Here is a 26,053-nt window from a genome sequence, read left to right as displayed (position 1 = left end):
CATCCTCATAGCTCCTCAATTTTTAAGTACTCTCTTATTTAATGCTTGTCCTTAACATTCTAGGCATTTTTGCATTATGCTTTTTTAATTATTCTGTAGATTCTTGTCAAGGGGAATACATGTTGTTCCCTCTGTAAAATATGATTGTTATTTATATGGTTATGGACACATTTAACAACAGATACTGTTTCAATCTCTTTAGAGAACTGCTTTAGCAAGTGGAATCTAATTGAGATAGTCTTTGGTAGAACAAGCAAGTTACTCAGTGGTTTATAAGATACACTGCTCGGATGGTTAAAGAAACAGTAACAGACAAGAGAACTGTGGCATTTATTGCCTGTTCTCCTCCAACTTGCTCTCTCTCTACATGCTTCTGCTTATTCAACTGTAAAACAAGGAAAACAAATAATTAACCTTCTTACTGGATGGATGTGAAGCTGAATGATAATGCTTTGTATTCATTGTGTTTTGCTTTCAGGACACTTTATAAGCACCAGTGCACCAGCCTCCTTGTGCAGCAGTGAAGGGCTTTTGTCCCCACTTGACCGCCACAGAGGCAGAGGTCCAGACAATTCACAGGGGACGCCAGTCAAAGCATAGCACCCACCTGTCCCTTTTAAGGCCACTCCATTAAGCACAAAGCTACTTAGGAACATACTCAAAGCATTTACAAGACACTTCTCAGGACAGTAGATCGGTGGGATGTCAAAACTTGACAGATGCACTGCTGATGACAAAGTATTTTTCTGGAGAATAGCAGACAGAATGGTCCAGAAACAGCATAAAGAGAGAAAAGCAACCACTCAGAGTGGCAGTGATAATTCAGCATCTCTTAAAAAAAAAAAAAAACAGCTGAGAAATGACCAACAGGAAATCCCAACAAATAGAGCTGTAATGAGCTCAGGGCCGGAAAGAAGGGAATCAGTGTCTATCCACTGAGCACATCAATAGGAAAACTTGTAAAGAGGTTTCAAGCTCTCAAATCAGTCAGATGGGAGAAGAGTCAGAGAAAGTGAGTCCTGAAATAAATTTCTTCTCAGTTATTTTGGGCAAAGGAGACAAAAAGGAGGGAGGTTGGTACATTGGAAAGCCGACAAAAATCATTATTCTCTATAAATTGCTTTGACATTGCATAGGCAGTGACCTTCACAGCACTACCAGTTTAATGGCATTTACTTCAGCAGTAGCTGATTTCACTATTAAACACGGATGCATAGCACACGATTACACAACTAAATCACTCTTGTAAATATTTAATATGATTGCTTTTCTTTTTTCCCTTTTAACAAATCACTATCAAAAGCAGAGCACACGGTAGAAAACATTTATTTATTCTATACTGGAAAAAGCATAGTGCTCATGCATTTTATCTATCTAGTTCTCCAAATGACTTTGACACTTGAAAGCCTTGTGATAAAAACAGTTTGTAGGAAGACAATTTTGCAACCATTTAAGAACTGATTTCATGCACTGATCAACATTTACCAAACTTGCCTGATAGAGCAGCACAAAGTTTAACTGAGTAGATTGATAGTAAAATAGTAACACCTGGAAAAAAAAAAACAAGTAAGAAAGTACAATGGGCTAAATAAAGGTAATTTAGGAGACAAAAAAAAAGAAAACTAGCTATTATCCACTACTGAAAAAATTAAGATTCAGTATTTGGAAAATAAAAAAGAATTGCCACTAATAGAAAGAAATCATACCTTTGTCTGACAATACAGTAAGTGCATCCACCTCATAATATATTTACTCTATTATGGACATACAGTGCAGCACAGCAGGAAATGAAGTGTCCACAGATTTCTCTTAAAATACATCTGTATTAAAGATAGAGGCAATAGGTAGAACAAATAAAGTAAAAGAATGTAGTAAAGCAAAATCACTAACGATGCTTCTCGTATCATGTCTAGTAATATAAAATTGACTGAGAAATTGAAACAGTAAGTCTGGAATTGAAGACATTAGACAAGTCATTTTTTTTTTTTTTTAAAGAGAGCCCTATGGTTTGTACATTCTAATTTTTCCAACTTTAGGAAAATAATTTTTTCACAGTCTGGCATAAATGGTCTTCCACATTGTAATAAAAATTATGCTCTGATCAAACTGCTGATGATAAATGCCAGCAAGTGTTCTTTACAGAAATAGTCCAGGAAACATATGAGTTTCTTCAGCAATTTCACAACAGAGAAGAAATAAATCAATGGATATTTAGGAACTGAATGAAAATAATAGTTGATGACCTCAGGGACAAAAACAGATTCCAAGAGCAGCTTGCCTACAGACTTTGAGACTCTTTTTGGAAAAAGACTATGTCATGAATGAACATGTGTAATTGAAAGTGGTCAGACAGATGTGCTATTGGGATGGCGCAGTCAGTCCTGCAAGGCACTGGCGCTTGATACATGTGCCCTTTGTCAGAGCTGGGAAATGCGAATGCACAGCAATGCAAGGTGCTGCCCTGGGTTTTGTAAAAGCTTGCAACATCTTTAAAGCAGAGCTGAGCAAGACCCTGTAATCCCTATGCTGTGATGCAGCAGCGTGCTCTCCCCACACAGGACAAGCCAACAGCTATGAAAGATCCTTTTATCACCATTCACAGAGCTGGAAAATAACTGTTCACAGTTTGATTCCTGACGTTACTGGGTGAGCCAGGAATTGCTCAGAGAACTGGCAGCTGAATACACACGTAAAAGACAAAGGTTCTTTAGTGATATTTATTCTAGGCAAGTTTTAATATTTCAAGGCTTATAGCAACTAACTCTTTACATAATCAGCTGTAATTGTCTGATCCCAGCTGGTGATCAGCACATTCTTCATCAGCCTGGTCATTATTAATACACCAGTAATTAGGGGGAATAAAGGTGTGTGATTTATAACACTAGCTTAATACAATTCTGCTTTACCTAACAAGTCCACAGATCCTTTTAAAATACAATTATTTTAACATTGAAATTACACATTTTTGTTAACACACTAACAATCACAGAGCTGTCTGATTTGAGAATAAATACTGAAATGATGGTTTTTTTGTCCTCAGTAAAAAGAATTTGTTCAATTAAAAGCAACCTTGTCTTGCTTTAGAAATGATCTGACCCATAAGCAGCTCCCCAGTCAAACTATGACTTGAGAGAAAAGCTCTATTAAAATGCATGCAATTAACAGAACCAAATCATAAACACTTACCTACATATATTCTTCTTGCTCTACTGTAGGAGAGAAAGCGATATCTCAGGCACCACGGTGTGGTACTGCTTGGCAAATGCTGCTGACTTTTTTTTAATGGTGACAACTATGTACACAAATTCTCAAAGTAGCAGTTCTGCTTGAAGCCTTTTCCCATACAGCAGTGCTGGTAAAGGGCCATTTCTATCAAAGACTTTGCAGTCTTTGACTTTAACAAGAGCAGAAATATGGTCATCATCATTTAGTGAGAATGATCCATAGCCCCCTCAGGTTATTGTCAGAACAGCCTCAGAACCAGATTCTTCCCTGAACTGTTGCTTTTACATCAGAGCAATTCCCCTCCTTCAATATCAGTCATACCACAATAAAAGCTTGCAATGCAATGAAGAATATGGCTCCTAAATACCATCACATCAAACGCCTTGGTATATAAAGCATATAAGATGAGACCAACATCTTATAGAAAATACTACTGAAATATAAACTGGGGACTTTGTCCTTGCTTGTACACAGTACTGGGTACAAAACACCTATCACTTCCACGTGTTTCACTGAATGCTTAGGGAATGCAGCACCTTCAGCAAATCAACTTACAGGCTAAGTTGTGTGTAGCATAAACTTCCAAACAAAACTGCCTCTAAAACAAATGAATACACTACAACCTGCGAGTGCTGAATTCACACAAATTCTTTGGTCTATGTGGCAGGGGTTTTTTTGTTAGTTTGTTTTTGTTGTTTTTGTTTTCATCTTCCCTTGTATATTAATCTATCAATATCAAAGCTTTTAAGACAGAAGTGGAAATGAAAGCCAGCAGTGGAAGGTGCTCTAGATCCACGGAAGAGGTGAGATGTCCAAACAAAGGCAAAGTGCTGGGTGTCAAAAATCAATCAGTGTGTGGAAAGGGTGCAGAGTCAAAAAAAATCCAATTTTTTTGTCATTGTTGTTAGACTTTATGAAAACACACCATTAGACATGACTTAGCTGAGACAGAAGATACTGCATGAGATTAAATCAGATAGTTTGAGAAAGCATGATATTCTTCACAGAAATAGTTTTACTGCCATTTTATGGTATGTTATCCACTAATCTCTAGTCAAAATATTTACTAGCTGCTAAAGCACTGCATGTAACACTGCTGTTTCTAAATGATTACTCCTGAGGCATAAGATCCAGCTTACAGAGAACACATTTTCAAAACTGTTCAATACCATAAAGTTGTCACCATAGTCCACAAAAAGCCACGAGCATTAAAAAGGAAAACTCCACTCTTACACTGGATTTTCTATTTTTACAGCACCGTCTGATGTGTGTGACAGGGGTCTATTTCCTACTTTGTTGCATTACCATAAAGGCAAGGAAATAAGCTATTACCTACCATCACTCCTCCCAAACATTATCACAGAATTATGCATTCACAAAATAGCATTAAGTACGAGAATTAGAGTCCATTTAAACTGCAGCTGTTCCTTCATTCCTAAATAGGTTCCTTAGATCAAAACTTCTCCCTGACTGGTCTCATTATAAAATATCCCTTTCAACTGGAAGAAGAAAAGTATATACATGTATATTTATTATTATTATTTTAAAAGCATGTTTTACAGGTAGCACAGGGAAGGAGTGTTATTTCAAAGTAAGTAACATTGCAATAAAGATTTTTTTCTAAAAATACAATATAGTTTTTATCTTTCAGAAGTGTGAATTTAAATTTTGACTTCAAATTATTTCTGGCAAAAGAAACAAATGTAATTTTTATTTTTTATTTCAACTCCACTTCATTTTCAGAATCTCAGAACTCATTTATTCCAGGAAAATATTTTCCTTTTGAATTGTAGTGATAATACTAACCTTGATTTAATGACTTTGTTTTAAACATGAAATCTAAATCCTGTATACGCTGTGCATGCTGGTGTTTATTTCAGTTCTAAACCCATACCCTGGAGAAACCCACAAAGCTATACTCTGCTACTATCAAAGAAAATTGCTTATTATGTTTCGTTTCCTTCTCTTTTTTTTTTTTTTTTTTTTTTTTACCTTTTTGTTATTGTCCATTGAAAAGACTCCAATTTGCAGGGAAAAGCCAATCTCAAACCTAAACTGAAAATCTTAAATGCCAGGAAAAAGCACAATGTCTCTTTAAGAGTCAACAGTAAATTAACTTGCCCATAAGAGTGCAATAATTAGCAGTTAGTAGCTTATTAAAAGGATGGCAAAGGCCAAGTTGCCATCTGGGATCTCCAGTTTCTTGTGATTGTTATTATGTCAAGATGTGCAACTTGCATTAGCTTTCATGTCACTGTGCTTGCCCTTACTTTACATATAAATTTTAATGAAAGATACAACACTTTAAAAATCAGACGTCCATCAAAAGCACTATTAGGCTGGCTTTTACAAAGCATATGGCCTGTTTTGCTGCCTCTGCATCTCTACACATCACTGAATGCCTCCAATTTTAAAAAGAGGGAGAGAGGGGAAAAAGAAAAAAGGCTTTCAATGATATCAATTAAATATTCTCTTAGGGCAGAGTGAAACCTGAGCCCCATCAAAAACAGGAGACCACACCACAGCATGAGAGGACAATATTTTAGCTCCTGTTTACACACAACAAAACCACAATGCCCTTAACTCTCCCAGGAATCATTCTTCTTAATAAAAATGAAAGGCAATCAAGAGTCAGCTGTTTATTCACACTCTGGAAACACACAGGCTTGAAATAAGGCAGCAAGAAAGAAAAATAACCTACAAACTATAATGTACTTAACACAATTTTAAATATTTTATGCATACACATTATTTATAAACACAAATATGCCAAAAAAAATTACCAAAAATGTCCTACAGTGGACACATCCCAAAGTGTCATTTTATTTGCCTTCATAAATCTGTTAAGAGGAGAAATATGTCTGAGACATTTATTCATTTCTCTTAGCTAATACTCAACATTGTAGTGACTTTATTCACCAAAGTCCTGAATTTTCATAAATCCTGGAGCATACAGAAATAGAATGAATTTCTTGCTGAACTGTTCCCCAGTATAAAATTCATCAACCATCAATCATCTGTAATTACACCTAGAGGAATTAGAATGCGTGTGGCTTTTTTTCCCCTCAAAGAAAATGTGAAACAAGCAGCAAAGGTTTGCTTACAAAAAAAAAAAAGATTCTAGAAGAATGAAGTGCACATTTAAGAGGCCTTGGATCTGTCAAAAAGGTTTTATGGATTGGCTATTTGCTAGCCATAAAATAAAATGCTTTATTTCTCAAACAGTGATTGAAGTTGATTTTAAAACTGAATGTTGTCATCCTTATAAGAATGCAAGAATTTCTATTTTTAAGAGGGGAAAAAAAACAAACCCAAAATTATACACTCTGAAAGTATTAAAGAAAGGACTATAAGTGTAGAAAACAAAAACAATATTTGAATTTAAAACCCTCATATTAAGATATTTTAGAGGGCAAACAGAATAAGAGCCACTGCCAAGGCTGGCAAGATGAATGTAGTGTTGTTTTTCCCCTTGTATAATTAGATATTCATAGAGCACAAATGATTTAATTTGTTACTGATGTTTCCCTTAAAAATTTGCATAAGCCCTTGGCTACTCAGATGGACTTATTCACATCGCTCTAAAATCCTAATGGTATTACTGACAGGGAGCTTGAAATTATTTTCCAGACCAGTAAAGGCCAGTTCTTTCCTTCTATCCAAGTCCACAAACATGATTTCATTTTTTCTGTGCCATTTCTTCCTGATCAATATTATTGAACAACTCAAAGAGATTACAACTTCACACTACTCACTGAAGCAACACTGAACATTATAAGACTTGAAAGACTTACTTGGGATACGGTACTTAGGGCCAAAAGAGATACTCTGATCTAGAAATGCTGAGTGCTAAGTGGGGAACTTGACAGTAACCTCTGGTCTACACAACATGCAACCAAAATACCCCATCCAGGAAATACGCAAGTACTTCATCATTTATCTCTGACAAGGAAAAAAAAATATGGAGAAAAACCTGCTTTGTGTTGCAAAACCGGCATGTGGCCTCATAGTTTGACATCCTGAACACAGTTAGTGATGGCAAAAAGGATCCAGAGCTTTAGAGCAGAACCTGCAGGCTGAGCAGGTGTCCTGGGCACACCCAGCAACCAGTGCACCTCACTGCCATTCTTTGTTTCAGAGGAGACAATGGGCACTTCAAGTTTTTGGGGAAATCTTGGCTCTCTAAATGAAGTAAACTGTGAAATAGCACTGCAAGACAACACAGGACTTCATTGACTAGCTGAAACTCATTCCTGAGAAAGCAACATCATGGAAGTGAAGTGTCCCATTAAGAATATTGCCAATCTCTCCTTTGGAGGCACCAACCTCAGTAGAAGCAAGATTCAAACCAAGAGTGGTGATAAAATAAAAACCACTACACATATATATGAAAAAGATAAAGGGTATCAAAAGCACAAATTATAATTTCTTTAACAAAGATGTCAAGAGTGCAAAAGATTTGGAAGAATGTGACTGTTACCTCTCCTTCAATAGCAAGTTACACCTGAATATTTACCATCTCCTTTGGTACCATTTTCTTGTTAGAGACAAACTCAAGATAATTGTTCCTTTAGTTATCAGTTCCCTCTTCAGGAGAACAGCTGCATTCAGCAGTTCACACCAAACTGAAGTCCTTACTGACCATCATTTACTTCATCTCTCTGAAGAGTTTCATACACTTAAAAACACAAATAGTGCACATAAATTTTAATGTAAACTCAATACGAGTGATGCATAGATGCTTTTCTTTATTCAATGACACCAGCCATTACCCTAAAATACCTCCAACTTCACCTTCTTCAGCTTTTCAAGAACTTATTAAAGAATTTTTTTAAAATGATAGATGCAAAAGAAGCCTATTTACTACAGTGGAAGCAAATAATGAAAGATTCATTGCAAATGATGAATGCAAAGGCACAGGCTGCTACACCTTGTGAAGATGTATTATGAAATCAAATACATCGTACCTTTTGTCCATGCACACAGCACGAGACAGGGCAGCTGCCAGTTCTTCCTAACAACTACAAGAATGCCAAAAAATATGAACCTTCCAGCTACAATCTGGTAGCATGTGGTACCACTTTCTCTGTGAGCTGAGGGCCACGTGTTGGTTCGAACTTATGTAGCTTGCATCCTCTGAAGGTAATATCATTTGTCACAAAGTGATGGTTCTCTGTTGAAGTCACTTGCTATAAGTAGAGCTAAGATTTACACATGCTGGGAACAGAAATATTTTCATGTAGTGACTCAAATTGTTTTAGCACATACAAATTAATTGCAGACTATAAATTATAATCCTCATTCATACAATCTCCTGTAGGAGTTTTCCTTAAGAAAAGACTCTTCATTTAGTCCTGTACACTGTCCTGCAACATAAACGCTACCTGAGAAAAGAAACATAAGCTGACATCACACTGTACACAACTTGTCCTAGCCTACACTCCCCTTCAATCACACTAAGCCATGCATCAGCTAACTCAATTATTGGCAGCTGTGTTGAGACACAGTAACATTTTGTATGGTGTGCTTACAGCTGTACATTCTCACTTCTTTTTTTGTGTGTATGTGATTATCAAGTTTGACGTCCACCTCTAAGAAGATGGCTCTGAGTACAGCTTACATATTATTCTTTGAAAAAGTATTCTACTAGTTTATTTCATATCTTTTCTACCCCATTTCAATGTTTGTTAGAAAAGATACAAAATAAATTAGTAGAATATTTTTTCAACCTCAAACAAAACAAATATTATGTGAGATATTCCATCACAAAGAATCTAGCAACACAAACTTGTTACAAGAGGGCAAATCCTCATAAAGAGGAATAAAATGAAGTGCATAATAAGCCATGGTGCTCCCCAGAATTCCGGTATGGAGGGAGTAGCAGTCAGTGGGAAGAGAATCCTAGTGCCTCAAAGGAATTTAAGATGAAAAAAATCCTCTGAGCTGTCATATCCTCCAAAATATATCATAGTACAATTAGTCACTTTATCCTCCAATGTCCTACTGCCATGGACACAACTAACATTCTCCAGTGTGATCCAATCTTGCTGATAGATAGATCAGACTCTTCAGCAGTATATTAGCTGAAGATGAGTAAGCCTCAGCATAATAAAACCTTTTAATCTCTCGATCTCATCAGAAAGTAAGATGAAGAAATGGATTTTATCCTAGCAGCAGTGCTTGTAATTTATCAATTAATCTTCTCCCTTCCCACCCTCCACTCCAACTGGAGACCCACAGCAGGTTTGCAGCATTTTGCATTTTTGACAGCTTTGATTAAGGATGGATGAATGCCCTCTGCTTGCTTGAGATAGGTGTGAAATGCTGAAAAAGCAAGTTTGGAGCCCCACAGCAGCCTCTCCACTTCATGCACTGTGCTGTACTGAGCTGCAGAGTGAACGGGCTGTTTAGCAATGCTGATAATTCCTGTCTATTCTGCAGCTCTTTGCAACTCAATTCCTCCTTTAAAAACAAACTAAAAAAACAACATCTTTTTGCTCACAGGGAGAGGAAAATAAAGCAGAGATGGAGAAATGATACCACCAAAGACCTCCATGGTGGAAGAGTACTTGACAAAAGTAGGTCCTGCTTCCCCCCCACACCAGAGTCACCAGTACCAGCTCACAGGCCCTGGCTCCATCTGACTCAAGTAACTTTCTCACTTTGCCCCAGCATCATCAGTTGCATACAGCCTGGCAGCACAGAGCCTGCACAGCAGCATGAACAGGCAGGAAATAATATCTCTGAAAAAGGCTTCAAAGCATTCATCTTAATTTCTTCCATAATACAAAGCCAAATGGTTTTTAAAGCAGCAGCATTACATTTCAAGATGATCCACACATAAAAACACAATTTGTCCATTGACAAACATTTTGCAAGTAATGAAGTCTTATAAAGAATGCAATCTCTACCTTTACTTCTACCTACAGACAGGAAGGTGCATATCCAGTTAAGAGGAGGAAGAAGAGAGGTGTCCATCATGGAGTAGGCAAAAGAGGAGAAAGAAGCATAAATAACAAAATTATAGCACTATACCTCTGGCCATACATTTGAGAACAAGAAAATGAATATATTTATGCAGCAACCAAACCCAACAAAACAGAATCTTAAGGGGAAAAAAAAAAAAAAAACAACAAGAAAAGCCACAGCTAAAACACAAAGCAAGGCTTAAACAAGTGACAGCAAAATCAGCAACTGCCTGGTTAAGCCCTTTGGCTTTAATTTGATTTTCTACTGAGAAATGCAAACCTCTCATGCAATAGCACAGCAGTGATATGCCCCATTCCACATCAAATTCAAAACAGCAAGGGAAATGACAGAACAGGACAGACAAAAATAAATCTTGTGATAATATATTCACTAGACACATTTCACCTACCAAAACTAATGTGTTTATATATACTGTTGACATTGCATATTTACACATATATACATTTACATATTTTATACCCATCTTTTTTTTTTATAGAGATTAAATATTCCCTTTTAATATCTGTGAGTTGGTTGGCAAGAAAAGAGAATCCACTGTTCCCTGACACACTGTAGATAAATAAGGGTGGTTTCTTGACTAAGCACTATCACCAAGCCATGAGTACAGCTGAACAGTAAGAGGTCACAGAAGTAGCTCAATGCTTCCCAGAGCTTAGCCAGATGTTTCACAAGGCAAGTATCATGGTCTTGACACCCAGTGCCAAAGAGCCTAGTTTCCTACCGCATGGGAATGCTAACTCACTGAACACTGAGTTCCAGCTTCATTTCTGTTTCTTAAGCTTTAATGACCTCATAGGAGACACCTGCCTTGAATAAAAACTGCTTATGTCTTCAGTATCTCTTATGTCTCGTTGAGATATTATGTCCCTTTAATTCAAGTAGCTACTTACTGTTATGCCTTTACAGGCACTGTGTTCTTTGGATATGGCAAAAATTCAATTCTGTACATCTAGTCTAGAAAAACCACAGTGGGCTTCAGAAGCAGTATTCCCATTTTTTCCTCCACAGACAAATTGGAGACCACAGTCTGGTCTTTCTAGCACAGCATGTGTTTGGAAAACAAGTCTCCCTGTCTGTCCTGTTCTCATGTCTCTCTCCTCGCACACCTCGACTAAGATTTCAACAATCTAACAGGTGCATTCACAAGATCAGAATGCATCACCAGTACTTCTAACTCCTTCCTGCGTACCTATGTAAGTAAGATGCTGACACTGTTGAACAGAATTACCTCCTTTTTGCCTCACTTCTGCTCCTCAGCTTCTTGCTCCACAACCCACTATTGCAAAAGGGGTTAATGGTGCCATCATGTCACAACAAATAGATTCCTAACACAATCTAGTCTGAAATATTAAAACATGAACTCTGATACAGGCATAGATCCCATTTGTAGCCCAGCCTGGGGTTACCCCTGTTCTTTTTCTAAACCTTTTTTCTCAGTGCGTATTTATTTTAAATTGCAGATACAGGATTTACAGGCCATTCTAAGCAATTTTCCTGAGGATTCATAATGAAGTAGGATCATGCCATGAAGGCTATTAACATTTTTTTGTAATAATTGCACTCTTAAAGACCAAATTGAGGTTTACATTTACCAAGGAGCGGGAGTCATTACAGCTGGCACAAGAAATAAATGGGAACTCAGGTGGTCTGCATGGAGGGAGAAAACAGCCTTCCTTATTGTCAGCAGAATCATTTCACGCTCCCTAGACTCTCACTCCTGGGTCCCAGTCTGACAAGCAGCTACAGTTCCCAGGCAAAAATGCAAATGGTTTGACTGGGACCCAGCAAGTCCGGCTCCTTTTATCATGCAAAGCTGAGCTCAGAGAAGAAGCACAAAGCTCTTTTCACATTGAGTGACCGAAACAAAGAGAAAGTAGAAGGACATACCTTGTTCACCCATCATCAGGTGTGAGAGACCTTTGAAAGAGAGAGAAAAAAAACAGAGGAAGTAAGAAAAAAGGAACAAAACAGAGAAGAGGCAGCTATATATGCACACAGTTTGTGGTCCAGTGCCTCTCAGACTGGAGCTCACATACTTGAGTTAGATCAAGTATGGGTGTAGCACAAAGGACACACACGTATTCAGCTGCTGCTTTCCATACTGAGCAGGAAAGCTTCCATCACAGGTAGAAAAAGTGGGCTGTCATTTGCAGAATGGTAGCTGAGGCTCTCATCATATTCCCCGGGAAGCAACTCCAGAGGCACTGCACACCCATATGGCTACATGGACTGGAAGACCCCAGAGCTTCAGTGCAGCTCCAACAGGGAGCATCGACTTCTCTGGAGAGCTGCAGAAAGAATTTTCTTCTACTGAAGATTTGAAATTCAAAGCTGCAGTGGTCAGTGAAAGGGAAACCGTGGTTCAACCACAATTGCCTTAGAGGAAACATCTGGGCTAAATGCACTTAAACACAAAGCTATGCTCATTCATGAATGTGATGGCTTTAGCACATTTTTAGGAGCAGATCAACACTTCACACACACACCCCCATACACCAGATCAGGTAAGGACTAAAAGTACGTCTAACCTTGTACTAATCCAATTTTCTGTTAAGAATCAAGGATGCAACTTCTGAGCTCTATAGCTAAAGCTACACCAGTTTAACAATTTAAGGTAAAGCAGGAAGCAGTACAGCTCTTGGAGGTGCTGGTCACTGCCAGCTCTGTAGATAGGTCTGTGGGCTAGCTGAAGTCTCTCATGACTCTGACATAAACCTTGTTTGTCCCAACTACAAACAATTTCCAGACCCAGTTTTCAAATATGCTTACTGTACAGCTGTTTTTTTTTTTTTTTACAAATATCCTTTAGACACTATTAAAAACATTCTTCCATCAAACACCAGATGACTTATTCTTTAATTCTGTGGCACATTACCCATGAAACTAACACACATAAAAATCAAAGTCCTATCAACTTGAGCCATGAGTGCCACCTTCCACACATAGTTCCCTGACCTTCTCCTCAGCTTGATTCCTCTTTTACATCTCCTACCTCATGCAGAACTTAATACAGCAGAGATTCTAGTGCATGTATAGATATGTACAGTCATCCCTATCTGAAGCAGCTTTGTTTGGTCAAACTCTCAACTTCTTTAATTTCGATGGAGACTGAGAGGTCAAATGAATTTATTAGAATGAAATTTTTTCAACAAGCAGCATGCTGAGTTTGAATTTGTTTATTTATCTCTTTGTATTTTTTTCTTATGCATTTGTTGGAGAAATCTAAAATCCAAATCATACCAAGAGTATGCTCACCCACAGAGAACTCCAAGCCAGATAAGGGGATTTATAATTGTACAGTCTAAGGAATGCAAATATCTTAACATTCTTGAAGATTATTGTGGATTTAGAAAAATAATCAGAAACACAACATAGCTTTCAATGGTTTTTAGTTCAGTTTTAGCTATAAATAAACATAGAGATTTGATATTGTAGGATGTATTTTTGCTCTACATTATAAGATATTATGTCAGTGATTAGTATTTCTGTGCTAAGAGGGTAGGTTGTATTTGTGTCTATATTTATGGCCACTGAGCCCATCATTCTTGAAAGGCAAATCCTCAAGCAACTGGGTGCTTGAAAGTCATACAAAAGTCACTGTAAAAGGCCAGGAGAAGACAAAAGTATAGTTGTTAGGACCAACAAAGCACAGAGGTCCAGTAGCAATGGTGTCCAGTTGGAGACAATGGACACTGACAAAGAGAGATCTCCACAGAGTAGATGGCAGAAGCCTGCACTAAGCACTCTGAATCACATCTTAATTGTGACCTCTTTCTCTCTGAAGAAGCCAAAAGAAGCTATAAAAATCCCCAAATGTCAGGAATTTCAGTATCATCTTTCTTCCCATCCTCAGAAATTCAGTGCTGCATGCCTCTTCTACCAGGCCCATCAGCCAGATACGGTCTAAAGTCCTTCGCTTGTAGCCCAGAATCAAGAACACTTCCCAAACACACTCGCCCTTCTGGCCCCCAGTGTGGACTTGGTGCGAATCTCTGTGAGAGGAAGCCTCTCAGGGAAGCCTTCTGACATTGCCTCTTGTCAAACAGAAATTATTGCAGCTGCAAGACCACACATTCCACTCCACCTTTTAATACAGACTGGACAACAGAAGCAAAGAGACTACCAAAAAAATAAGGTGCCCCCAAAACAATTTTTTTTTTTCCTTCTTAAAACAGGAAGGAAGAGTGGAGTGGACTTTGAGAAATAGCAGAAAAAAAAGAAACAATATTAGCTCTTAACTTGTCCACTGATATCAATCTCTGTTTTAGCTAATATTAACACCAACAGAATTCCAGATTTGTTATATGATACTGTAATGAAACAATTTACCAATATTCCCCATCCAAAAACTTTCCTTCCTTGCATTGTAAAGTAGGCATGAAAATCAAAGAATTTATCCCAGTAAAATGTCATTAACAACTAAAACCTTCATCTTTGGGGAGCTAAAATCTGTGACATTCGCAGCATGTATAACAAGAATCTTGAATTAATCACAGTAAAATCAACACAAAACATGAACTGACATTGTTGTTTCACCTTTACATCACTGTCAAGATATGATAAGGTACTAAATGAATTTCATATCAGAAAAATCAAAGTCATCTTCAAGTGGCACAGGGTAGCATTTCTTGTTGTACTATGAGGGCATCCAATAAATGCAAGAGGTCTGAGGAGTGTGCAGACCTAAAAATTAGACCAGATTTTGCCAGAACACCGGGGACATCTATCACTGTGTTATTTGGGTATTCACCGTACCGTAAAGCTAGAAAAGCTTTCAGCCAACTCAGGATACTAAATGAACTCATCAGGCCCCAAAACATGTTATTCACAAGTACAATCACAGCTTGGGTCAACAGGCACCTCATTCCAGGGGAATGCTACATGAAATCTGAATTTTCTCCTAAATTGGAGTGAAATATGCACTGTTTCAGCCTTCCCTTTTAATCCTAGAATTTTTTCCAGCAAGAAGCCCCAGCTGAAGCTACAGGGCTGTAATCCAGCAGCACACAACTGGGAAAAGGTTGGAACAGACTTGCATGAAGCACCATGGTCAAGAGCTGAGTTTTTTCTTAACAGATGTCATCATTCCTACAATAATCTATTGGCTACTTCCCAAGAGAAATGATAGGCAGCAAGTTCAAAACATAACATCAAAGCCAGGGAGCTGGTGACTTGCTATTCTTGAACTTCAAATTTGAACTACAATAAGGCCAAGTGCACGGCTTTGGAGGGAGGCTCTCAACAGGTTTCTTAGATAATAAGCAACTGCTTGTCCTACAATTTTGCTCACTGGCCATGATCTATGCCTGCTACAACTGACTTTTCCTATTGAGGCTTGGAAATTTTGGTTTTTTATATATTTCTTTAACCTACTACCAAATCAATATAATTTTCTTAAAGGTTAATATTAATCTCCCTTGATCTCAAAGCAATACTTCAAAGAACTACATTTAAAAAAAACACCACTGTGAGCCATCTGCTTTCCATATCAAAATAGTAGAATTAAGTAGCTCTAATTGTATAAAGTATCAAGGGCCAATGCTGGATTCTTAGGAAGCCAGAAGGACACTTAAAAGTAACTTCAGAGTACAATGGTATGAAAGAGCAATGTAATTAAGCAGCAGACTTGTCTTTAAGAATTCACTAGGGGCAATCTGCAGAATGGAAGAGGGCATGAAGAAAACCTTGAAGCCAGTTTGAACTTCATCCCTCACTTCCCCTCAGCACTGCATTTTGGTACTTAACATTTGAAACGGAAAAATAAAACCACTAAAATCTAAAAAGGTGGGGAGAGAACAAAGCACAGCTGACAGTGACAGCTGACTGTAGCAGCAAAGGAAGACGGACTCCCTCATCTAGTTAATTACAGCCTGTCCCATGATACTGGGCCCATGCTCTGGGAGCGAGCACATGTGAGTGGGTGTGCACACTGCTGAATTGTTCTGTTAGGGTGGGCAGCCTCGAGATTTCCCTTGTAATGATGCTGCCAGATGAATAGCTCAAAAGCTCATAATAGAAGGAAAATAGGCCGTCAGGCAGCAGCCAGCCAGCTCTCCCCAGAGGCAGGCTTATCCACATATGATGCTTTCCTGGATACCGGTCTCCCTGACCCATTCAAACAGACAGTAAGAGATGCAGTATGTGTCTCCCAGTCCAGCACACACATGCAAGTCCTTTATGGAGTTGATGAAGAAATCATGCAAACCATGGCTTTAAAAAAAATAACACATTCAGAAAAGGAGAGCACTCTGAGCGATGGGCTTTGTTCTGTACACTTCCTATCCTAGTTTCCTAGAACAAGTTCTTGCTTAAGAAACAAGCTTCTTTCCTCTCTGAACTTTCCTACCTCATTTCCCTCAGCCATTCCCTCTTTTAGTTAGGAAGAAGAGTTTCTTCCCTGGTTTTTCTAAATCTCAAACAGCAAGGAAGCACCCCTAAAAGAACCCGCATACCAAAACCTGTGCATTCCCAACAGGGCCAAAAGATGGGACTCAGGATAAGAAGCAAAAGCCTTGTATGGAGCGATATGAAGAAAAAGCTAAAGAAAAAAATCATTCTGAGATCTAGTTCAAATCTTGTACCTGCTAGACAAGTCAGCTCTGCCAAGAGCTTGACCTGATTTGTTGGCTGCTGGCATGTATAACACCCATTTCATATAACCAAGCAAGCAGCAGCACAGGCTGGGGAACAGTCAGTTTTGTTTGATTCATCTATGAGGTGCTCAGCAGCCAAGGGGCCTGCAAGGAGCCAGCTGGGAGCACAGTTCTGTTATTGTAGCTAGAGGCCCACTTCCAATCCAATTACACATAGCAGCTGTTCTAGCTCCAGTTTCCCATCCCCTTTGCTTCCCTTGCTATATAATTCCAGAATAGGTTTTGTCATTAGAGGCAGTAAATCAGCTTGAGTGACACCAAGTTTGAGTGATCAAGAGAGAAATAGCATGAAATGGGAGCCAAAGAGAAAGTAGTTTATCCTGTGATCCATGAGCAGAAGTAGACATCAAATCACATGAGGAGGGTTCGGAAGATGTTGGTGTTTGAAAGCATGAAAATACACATGCAAGATTAGCAAAGATGACCGCATGCAAAAGAGAACATATGCAGGAAGCAAGAGCAGAAGGTGAATGCATTTTCTGGACAGCATATAAGATGTCTATCAGTGCAGATATGAGCACCTGACCAAATCAGCATACAAGTAGGAAAGGAAGTACTATCAAGCACAGATTAGGATTCCTCATCTTAGAAATGAAATGCTTGACAATATATAGAGATTCATTCCCAAATAACACAGAACAGGTGAACAGGGCATTTTTTCCCCTATTAGCCAGGAAACAAGGAGTAGGAGGAGTCACTGAATGAAATTCTCAACTAACAGCTGTAAAACAGAAGGAACTACTTTCCACAGTTGCCTAATTAAACAACAGGCCACTGTAGAGGAAAAATATATATAAGCAGGTAAAGGAAAAAAGCCTCAAAGTGTCTAAAGAAAACAGGTCATTAGATGACTAAATACACCATAATTCAGATACAACATTGTCAGGTCAGGAAGTTCTTAGGGCAGAGACTACCAGAAACTATAAAGGTATACCAGAAAAAGAGCAATACTAGCTTTGTTTCTTAAGTTTGTTCCACAGCATCTACTTTCAAAAAAAGAGGCTTCTGGACCTGGAATTCTTGTTCTGAACACAGTATCACTACTGCTATTTTTTCACAAATGGATGGCCATAGAGCTGAAAAACATTAACATTCAGTGCAAGAGAATCCTGTTTATGGACAGTGCATCTGCAAAGGACGTGCAAAACAAGAACAATGGTAGCATCTATAAAGAACATATACTGTTACGAAGAGCTTTTGACCACCTGTGCAAGTGGCATTGAAGGCATGGCACAGGTGGCTTCTGCTGTTTGGTACCTAGTACCTTCTGCAAATAGGAAACCTCAAATAATCTGCCACACAATTCACATGTATTCATGCCCAAGCAGCAGAATTCACATTCAAGGAAGCAGAACTCAGCATATGGGTACCACTTCAACAGAGCTTGAAAGATTAAAAACCAGATGAAAAAACTGCTGGTATGCTCATGCTGTCAAGGGCCTCTGCATCCTTATGGAAGTCTTGCTCAGGCAAGGACTAATTTCTCCTCAGGACCCTAACTAAATCATTCCTATAGGATTGTGTCCATTCAGTTCATCCCTACTACATATTTCTGTTTACTTTGAACAAGACCAACTTCTTTGCACCTTGCAGGAACTGCATACAGCAGAGCCCTGTGCTGTGGTCCCCACTGCAGCCCAGCCAATTCACAGACATCTTCTGAAGGATTAGCTCTGACCAGTCCAATTGACAAGAATATTCATTCAGTTAATCAGTGTCTCTTTTCAGCTGTTCTGCTGCCTGTGGGTAAACAGCTACCAGTAGATCATAAAATCCTTAATTTATATTGCAAACCTTGAATGGTTAAAGAAATCATTTATTAGGACTCTGGGGCTTCATCCTCACAACCTGGGTAGCTGGATGGCAGGGAAGAGCTAAGAGCTCCATACAGATGAGTAGAAGGAAGGTCCATAGCCAAACCATGGAGCAGCCCAGGCATGCAGCAGCACCTGTGCTCTTCCCAAGAAGAGCTGAGCAGGTGGATTTGAAGTCTAGGAGCAAGCAGCTACAGCGCCTTATAATTAAAGATGGGAAGCTGTCACAATGAGAACACACAAAGATGACTGTGGCAGTATATAGAAGAGAGCATCCAAGTGTGACTACAAAGCCATGTGAGAAAGCACACAAGCAGTGAGAATGAAAACATATATGACTGATTAGGAGAATAAAAAAAAAGTACATCCAAAAATACAAATGACAAGGATAAGGGGGAAGTGGGTAGAAGAACCCATCTGCAGAACAGGAAGACGCAGCACAGCCCACAGCATGGTCCTGGCTTTGTTGTGCTGCCTCTCTCTGCCTGGGCTCCTATCAGTGATGTAGTTCCCCTCTGCACACCTTGGAGATGGCATTGCTGTTGTGAGACAACATTTCCTCATGGCATATCACAAATAAGATAGCTGTGTATTGGTAGAGCATATCAAGGCCATACCTTCCCAGTTCAAGCACTTGCCACTGCCACAGACACTGACAGCTTCAGGTTGTGGTGGGGAAAGCCTGTGGCACTGAGCCTTTGGTGCTTGTTCTGCCAGATCCTGGACACCTTGGACTGGAGCAGGGAAGGTGCATGTTCAGCCCTACAGGTTATGGTATCCTGAGCCTTTTTTCTCCTAAGACATGCCAAGCAACACTTGCCATTTGGCCACTTTTATTCCTATTACTGTCACTTGAGACACACACAGACTGCAAGGGATCTTAGTAGAACAAGAAGGTGACCAGTGACAACAGTCCCAAGGGTTAAAAAATATACTGAAATTACTCAAGCTGCTGGCCCTTACTGCACCTTTCTGAAAAGTTCCACAAAACCTAATTGTCCATTGGTAGAAAAGAAGCAAACTGAAAGGAAAAATCATTCCAGGCTCAAGTTGGGTTTAGCAAATATTATGCATGAAGTGAGGAAGAAAAAGCTTCAGTCCTCTCATCATCCCACCACAGCCCTAGAAACACTGCTGTTTGGCTCTCATTTCCGTTTCACATAAAGATAAACCAGGTGATGCTGCCTGAGCATGAGGGAAAAAAAAAAAATGAGTTTCCTAAGCTTCAGTGGCCAGAGTAAGGTACTCTAGTTCAATTAACTCCTGAAACTAGAGCTGGGGGAACTGGATCCATGCAACAATGAGAAAGCAATATAGAGAGGGAGGCTTGGAGTTCTCTGTGGTAAAATGCTTCCTGTGGGAAGAATTCCCCAAATAAGTGATGCAAGTCTTTTAAATGAATTATTAGCACACTGTGGGGAACAAAAGCCTTAAGACTTAAGTAAAATAATACATTTACATTTGGCCAGAAACATCCTCACTTTTTTTTTTAAACCTAAAATAAGAACAATAAAACCCTTTGCTAGGGGAAATGAACATCAGGTGGTTTTCAGCAGGACTAGCAAACAGAGTAAACTATGCTAGCAGCAGGAAAATGATCTAGATTTGTATTCCTACACATATACGAGAAAAACTGTATATAATGCAGTGTTTAATGCTATCTTATTAGCAATACAACCAACTATTTTAATGCCATTTTCATTCAGAAAACATCCCTTTAACTGACCACAGCTTCATCTCAGAAGAAGAATGTTTTATAGCAGTGAAAGTCACAAAGTCCTCCTTTCATCACAGACTTTGCAATCCAGACCCTGTGATATCCAGGATGGAGATTTGTGCTGAACACTCCCAGGAGGCCAGATGAGGTTTCTGCCCTTTGTAACTGCCCACAACCACTCCTCAAAGAGCAGCCCTTCAGCTCACTGAAGGTAATACTTACCTGGAATGTGATTGACATCTGTCGAAGTATTTTCATGGCAAGCAGAAGGGAGAAAAGGAGAAGAGAGAAGAGAGAAAAGCCATTAGAGATTCACACAGCAACTCAGCATTCTTGCACGGAAATCAATTTCATGCAAAACCAGAAGTAATTAGGTTTGTTAGAAGGCCACCCATCTGCAGCCAAACACTCAGCCATGCAAGGGAGAAGGTTTTGACTCCCTCTCCACTGTGCATGTAAAAGTGAATCCACCATCATATCTGTCCAAAAAGAGTTCCTGTAAGAACATTGGTTAAAATACTCCAGTTTTCACACACAAATGCAAAAGGAAGAAATAAAACCTACCTGCCTGCAGTAGGTTTCCAGTGCACATAAATTCAAGCAAGTTTTCAGAACAAATGGAAAGTAACCTGCTCCCCTTTTATGAGGGGCCACGTGAATTTATGACCAGGTGCAAGACACTCAATCCTGAAGTCCAGAAGAGAGCCCATTCCTTTTCATTCCTCCTGCCCATCATTCTCAGAAAATCCCATCCTTCATTGCAGACAACAGTAGTGGTGGGGGAGGAGTATCATGAGTTGGCACATCCCATGTTGTCTTTCCACAGGATGTGGAATTCAGACCAAGTGGCATTCAATACTTTCTCCTTTGTTACATAGGACCACTTTTTGGACTCAATCACATAAACCCCAGAATAAGTTAGTCTTTCAAAATACACATGAACAAGGCTAACATAGAAAGGTGTATTTTTGAATGTAGAACTTTTTTTTTTTTGCAGAGCCCAGCAAACCCAGGGAATGTTTTTTAAAAAAGAAGCCTCCTACATCTTTTTTAGCATTCCATGTTATGTCTTGCTCTGAATAGCCACACTTACAACCCCATGAGGGAAGAACCTCTGAAATGTCAGATCAACACCTTCCTTCTAAGGCAGTCCTCCAAAGAAAAACATGAACTTGCTTCCAGAAACAGTAGGGCCAAGTCCCTACATAGCATTCCTCCTTGGAGACCTGAACCTTGCCCAGGAGCTGCACTGTCGCAGGCACCATCCTTCAGGAAAAGCTTCAGAGCAATACATTAACCCCTCAGATTCCTACAGATCCAAAAACATTTCTGCCAGAAGTCCAGGAGCACGACATGCCAGGTGCTCTGGCTACACACCAGGGTCTAAGAATGTATTCTCCTTCCCTGAATATCCCCTCCAACTTCTGTCAGTGTTCTCCTCTCCAAACTCACAATATTCCTATGAAACCACTTCCACTTGTCCCAGGACACTTGCATTTTGGAAGTGAGTGATTGATTCCTATGCACATTGCTTTTTGTTTATCACTTTGTAATTCCAGATTCATTTGAGGTAGAGTCCCTGAGGCACACCACACATACCAAACCATCCTTCGCTAAGGAAGTAATAACTCAAATAAAACAATGCACAAACAGAACAGGGACTGTCGCACCACCTCATTTAATTTCCATAACTTGTACTAAATATAGATGCCAAATCTGGTGAGTGGTTTTTGTTGCCTCTTTCCTTTTCAACACATAATAGTATCTAGGATCTGGTATCATGGCACATGAACCCAGTCAAAAACCTAGTACTGAACAGCTGCTTGAAAATAATTATTTTTAGACAGGAAAAAAAACAAACATCAGGCAGCAGCACATGCACTAAGGATGAAAGGCAAAATGAGGTGAGAGCAAAAAGGAGTAGACTTAACCACCACTACAGAATGCAAATGTGATGTCCTCCAGTGGACTTGTTTCTTTGACAAGAACCAAGGTGTTTTCGGGGGGAAAAAAAAAAAAAAAATCAGAGTTGCAATCAGAGATGATCACGTATTTCTGAAGATGAAAGAGGGAACAATGTAAGATACACCAATTGTTACTGATAACCCAGCAGCTGCTCCAGTGCCTGCTCCAAACAAGTACAAGGCTCCAGACCCACGTGCTCCCAGACAGCACCACAGCCAGGCTGCCCCAGGACCCAGGGAACAGCAGGCAGTGCCAGCAGGGCCTGAGCTCCAGGAAGAAACTGAAATGTGCTTGGAGGATAAAGAGGATCACCAGAGAGAAAGGGCAAAAAGAAAAAGCAAACTAAGGGTGTGGAAGGGTAAGCACATTAAGCAAGTAAGAGAAGAGGCAGTGGGCTATAACTGATAAACTGCTTTAACTAATACTTATTTAACTGTGTGTGAATTAAACAGGTCATGAAGTTGTTAAAAAGGGGAACAATTAAGTGTTAAGAGCTACATGAGCATCTCCTAGTTTTTCAATGCAATTAACCAGGCAGCCAGCAAGGGATTTCCATTTACCTACATGCTTGATGCAGATGTCTCTAAGAGCAGGCATCTCTGAACCTGAATGGTTTTATACTTAGCTTTCTTCTTCCTCCTTTCTTTCCTTTTTTTGGGATGTCTTCACACAGCATGATTTATAAGTACACTAATTGCATCAGAAAAGCCAGTTTGCATTTCTGTGACACTTTTGCAGTATTTACCTACTTGGCAGCCAAAGTCATTAGAGCTACTGCTTTCCTACAATAAATACAAAGGGAGTTTCCTGTATTGCAGACACCCCCCCATGTGGTATCTGCTAGCAAATGCTGCTTTTCAAATGGTGAAATTATTTTTTATTTTAAAACACACATGAGAAAGCACTGCTTTCTTCGGTAAGACAAAAAAAATGGCACATAGCCAGTCAGCCATCACAAAAGACCCTAAACAAGTATCAAAATGGCAATTGGAATTGCCATGCCATCCCTCCCAGGGAACCCCATACTATCTCTGCAGTGCAGGGTCCTGCTCAGCTTTGGAGCACAATTGAAAATGTGGTTGCATATTTTTTATCTACCAAAGAAACCCTTAAGCAGAAACCTCTGATGACATGCTCATACAGGGCTGGTGTCTCCCCAGTTGGAAGAAAGCCTAAAGAGTAGAGATAGCAAATACTGACAAAGGAACCATAGCTGGGGAGATTATTTGACTCTTCTTTGGTCCCTGTCCTCTGAGGCATTGTCTCAAGTTCTCTTTATGTTTTTCTGATTTGGTTTTAAAATGATCATTTTAATACATCACTTCTCACCTTCCATCAGCACTACCCTCCTCCCACCTTGAGAGTCTCCTACCTACCACACAGACTGAGGAAGTGCAGCATTCCCCAATGAAACAAGGAGCATGTAGAATTCATGGCCAGCAACCAACCTGTGACTGTGGGGCATACTGCCATGCAGATGGAAGTTCACCAACTTTCTACAGCTCAGAGCATTCCAACCACAAAAAGGCCTGCCTCTTCAGAAAAGATAAGACAGTGTTTGCTTTATCCTATGAAGAGTTAATTTATTTTCTCTTTGTAAAGGACCACACCTTAGCTGGGTTGCAAGAGGGATCAGCAGACTTCTGCCTTTCTCCGGTGCAGCCCCAGCCATCTGGGTGGGGTGGAAGGGAAAGGGGGATGGCAGTGATCAGGAGGAACAAAGCTAACATTACAGATCAGATCCCTACTGATCCGCACCTCTAACAGAAACATCTGAGGTATTTTTTGTTCTAACATTTTTTAATAAGAAGTTTAGTAATAATGGAAAATGTCATGAGAGCACCCTTTTTCTATGTGGAAAACAGAGAAAGTACAGATTTCTGACACACACTGGCCCTATCAACTCACATCGCCATGACTTGAACAAATGTGTCAAACTGTTGGGAACCACTGTTGGTTCCAAACTGTGCAGATTCCTTGTCTTGTTCTTCAGGAAGCAGTGCAAAAACTGCAAAAAAAATAGATTGCTTTGGTAAAAATAGTCTCAGTAAAATGAGACCAGTCCCAAGAACCATCTCTGTAGTGTCCGTGCTCACACAGGGAATAGGCATCTTGTACACTATTTATGGCTAAGTTAAAGTCTTGCCTCAAGTAAGTTTATAATAGAGTTAGCATTTACTGTGATAGCGCTGCGATCTCATTCTATATATTTGCTTAACATCGTTTTGTCTTACCATGGTATCTTTCCACTGATTCCAATGGAATTGTGAGAGATGAAACTAATTCTATTTATTCCAATGAACATTCATGATACTGGGACAAAATCCAAGACCACTTGAGCCTATGATGTCAGTCACTGAGCTGCATGCTGGGATCACGAAGAACTTCATAGTACTAGCAGGTGTAGGCCTTATTGTCTCTCTTCAGAAGAATAGAACCCTGTAATTTGTGTTAATGGAGTGTTGAACACTTCTGATTTTATTCAGCAGAGACAAGTGGTGACACATGCAAAAACAAGTTCATTACTATCAATTACTTTTCTCTGTGTCCTTTGTCCTATGGGATCTCTTAGGCTACAGCCTCTTGAAAATAGTACTCACTGATACGTTTCATAGAATTGCATACATTTGTGGTACTGTCCAAAGAGCATATACTTGGGATCCCAAAACACTTATTAGCTGTGAATATAGGGATCATTCATCCAGTACTGAAATGTAGCCAACTCTGAAGTGAAAGACACAGATGTTTAACAGCTTATACAAATGCCAACAGTTTAGTATGTCAGAGTTAGAACAATAAGAACTACTCAAGAAGGCAGAATGAAACCTTACTATAACTTGACTGATTCTATTAAAAGTACAATGCTATTCTGAAACATTTCAGATTTTAATGAGATGAAGGGATTGAACTTAATCTTACCTGAATGAATAACATTGATTTGATGTCTCCCATTCTCCACACTCAGCGTAGTTCCACCACTATGAATTTCAGGGGCACTCCACAGGGCCAAACGTGAGGTTTACTGGCACGTACCTGAACATGTCACCCCTTAAGGACACTAGTGTAAACAGATTCTGTGCCTAATAAAGAAAATGGATACTTTACTGCAAAGGGCCAAACTTTCTCCTCTCAGGCAGTCCAGATACCCAGCTAACTAAGAAGACATTTGCAAAAAACATTGGGCTTGCTACAATTGCCTGGCAACTTAGTGCTTCCAAAACAAGATGGTGTAGAGGGATTAAATATGCCTGCCACTCAAAAAACAACGCATAGTTACTTTGCTCCAGTAAGAGTGCAAAACAAAACTAAAATCAACATAAAGTTAGAGAAATGCATTCATAATAATCCCTCTAATTAAGACTGTATCATTACTATTCTTAGATAAAGCTGCTCACTGATTTCACAGCTTTCAGTGAAAGTACCATCCTCTCCCACACATCCCAACAAATATGTTCATATACATTCTTCAGAGTCCTGACTACATTGCCGGGGAAAAACTCTATTGTTCCGTGGTCTTCTACTAGCAAAAGAACTCAACGGGAAATTAATTACTTGATGCTCTCCAAGCAATATGTTGATCTTCACTTTAAACTGCCTAGATATGTTGTCTGATCATTCCAGGATGAAGTTTCTAGTGTTTCATCCTAGAGACCCGAACACTAGAGGAAAAAGATATATTTTTCCCTGTT

General features: G+C 39.3%; 1 protein-coding gene across 14 annotated transcripts in view; it reads right to left on the bottom strand.

Moving 5' to 3' along the window:
- Positions 1-26,053, bottom strand: part of NRXN3 (neurexin 3) — a 947,214-nt gene that overhangs the window by 843,096 nt on the left and 78,065 nt on the right. For 12 of the 14 annotated variants that reach the window (XM_085225422.1, XM_085225425.1, XM_085225424.1 and 9 more), the window contains exons 3-4: positions 20,622-20,639; positions 12,103-12,132 (exon numbers count right to left, since the gene is read on the bottom strand). The exons of the other annotated variants lie outside the window; for them this stretch is intronic. In XM_085225422.1, the coding sequence (XP_085081548.1) occupies positions 12,103-12,132; positions 20,622-20,639 (48 nt within the window). The remainder of the gene's footprint in view (positions 1-12,102; positions 12,133-20,621; positions 20,640-26,053) is intronic. 14 annotated transcript variants of the gene reach the window in all.

Source organism: Meleagris gallopavo, chromosome 5, assembly GCF_905368555.1.
Source record: "Meleagris gallopavo chromosome 5, MGAL_WU_HG_1.1, whole genome shotgun sequence".
Taxonomy (NCBI): Eukaryota; Metazoa; Chordata; class Aves; order Galliformes; family Phasianidae; genus Meleagris; species Meleagris gallopavo.
This window is presented reverse-complemented; position numbering and strand designations above follow the sequence as displayed.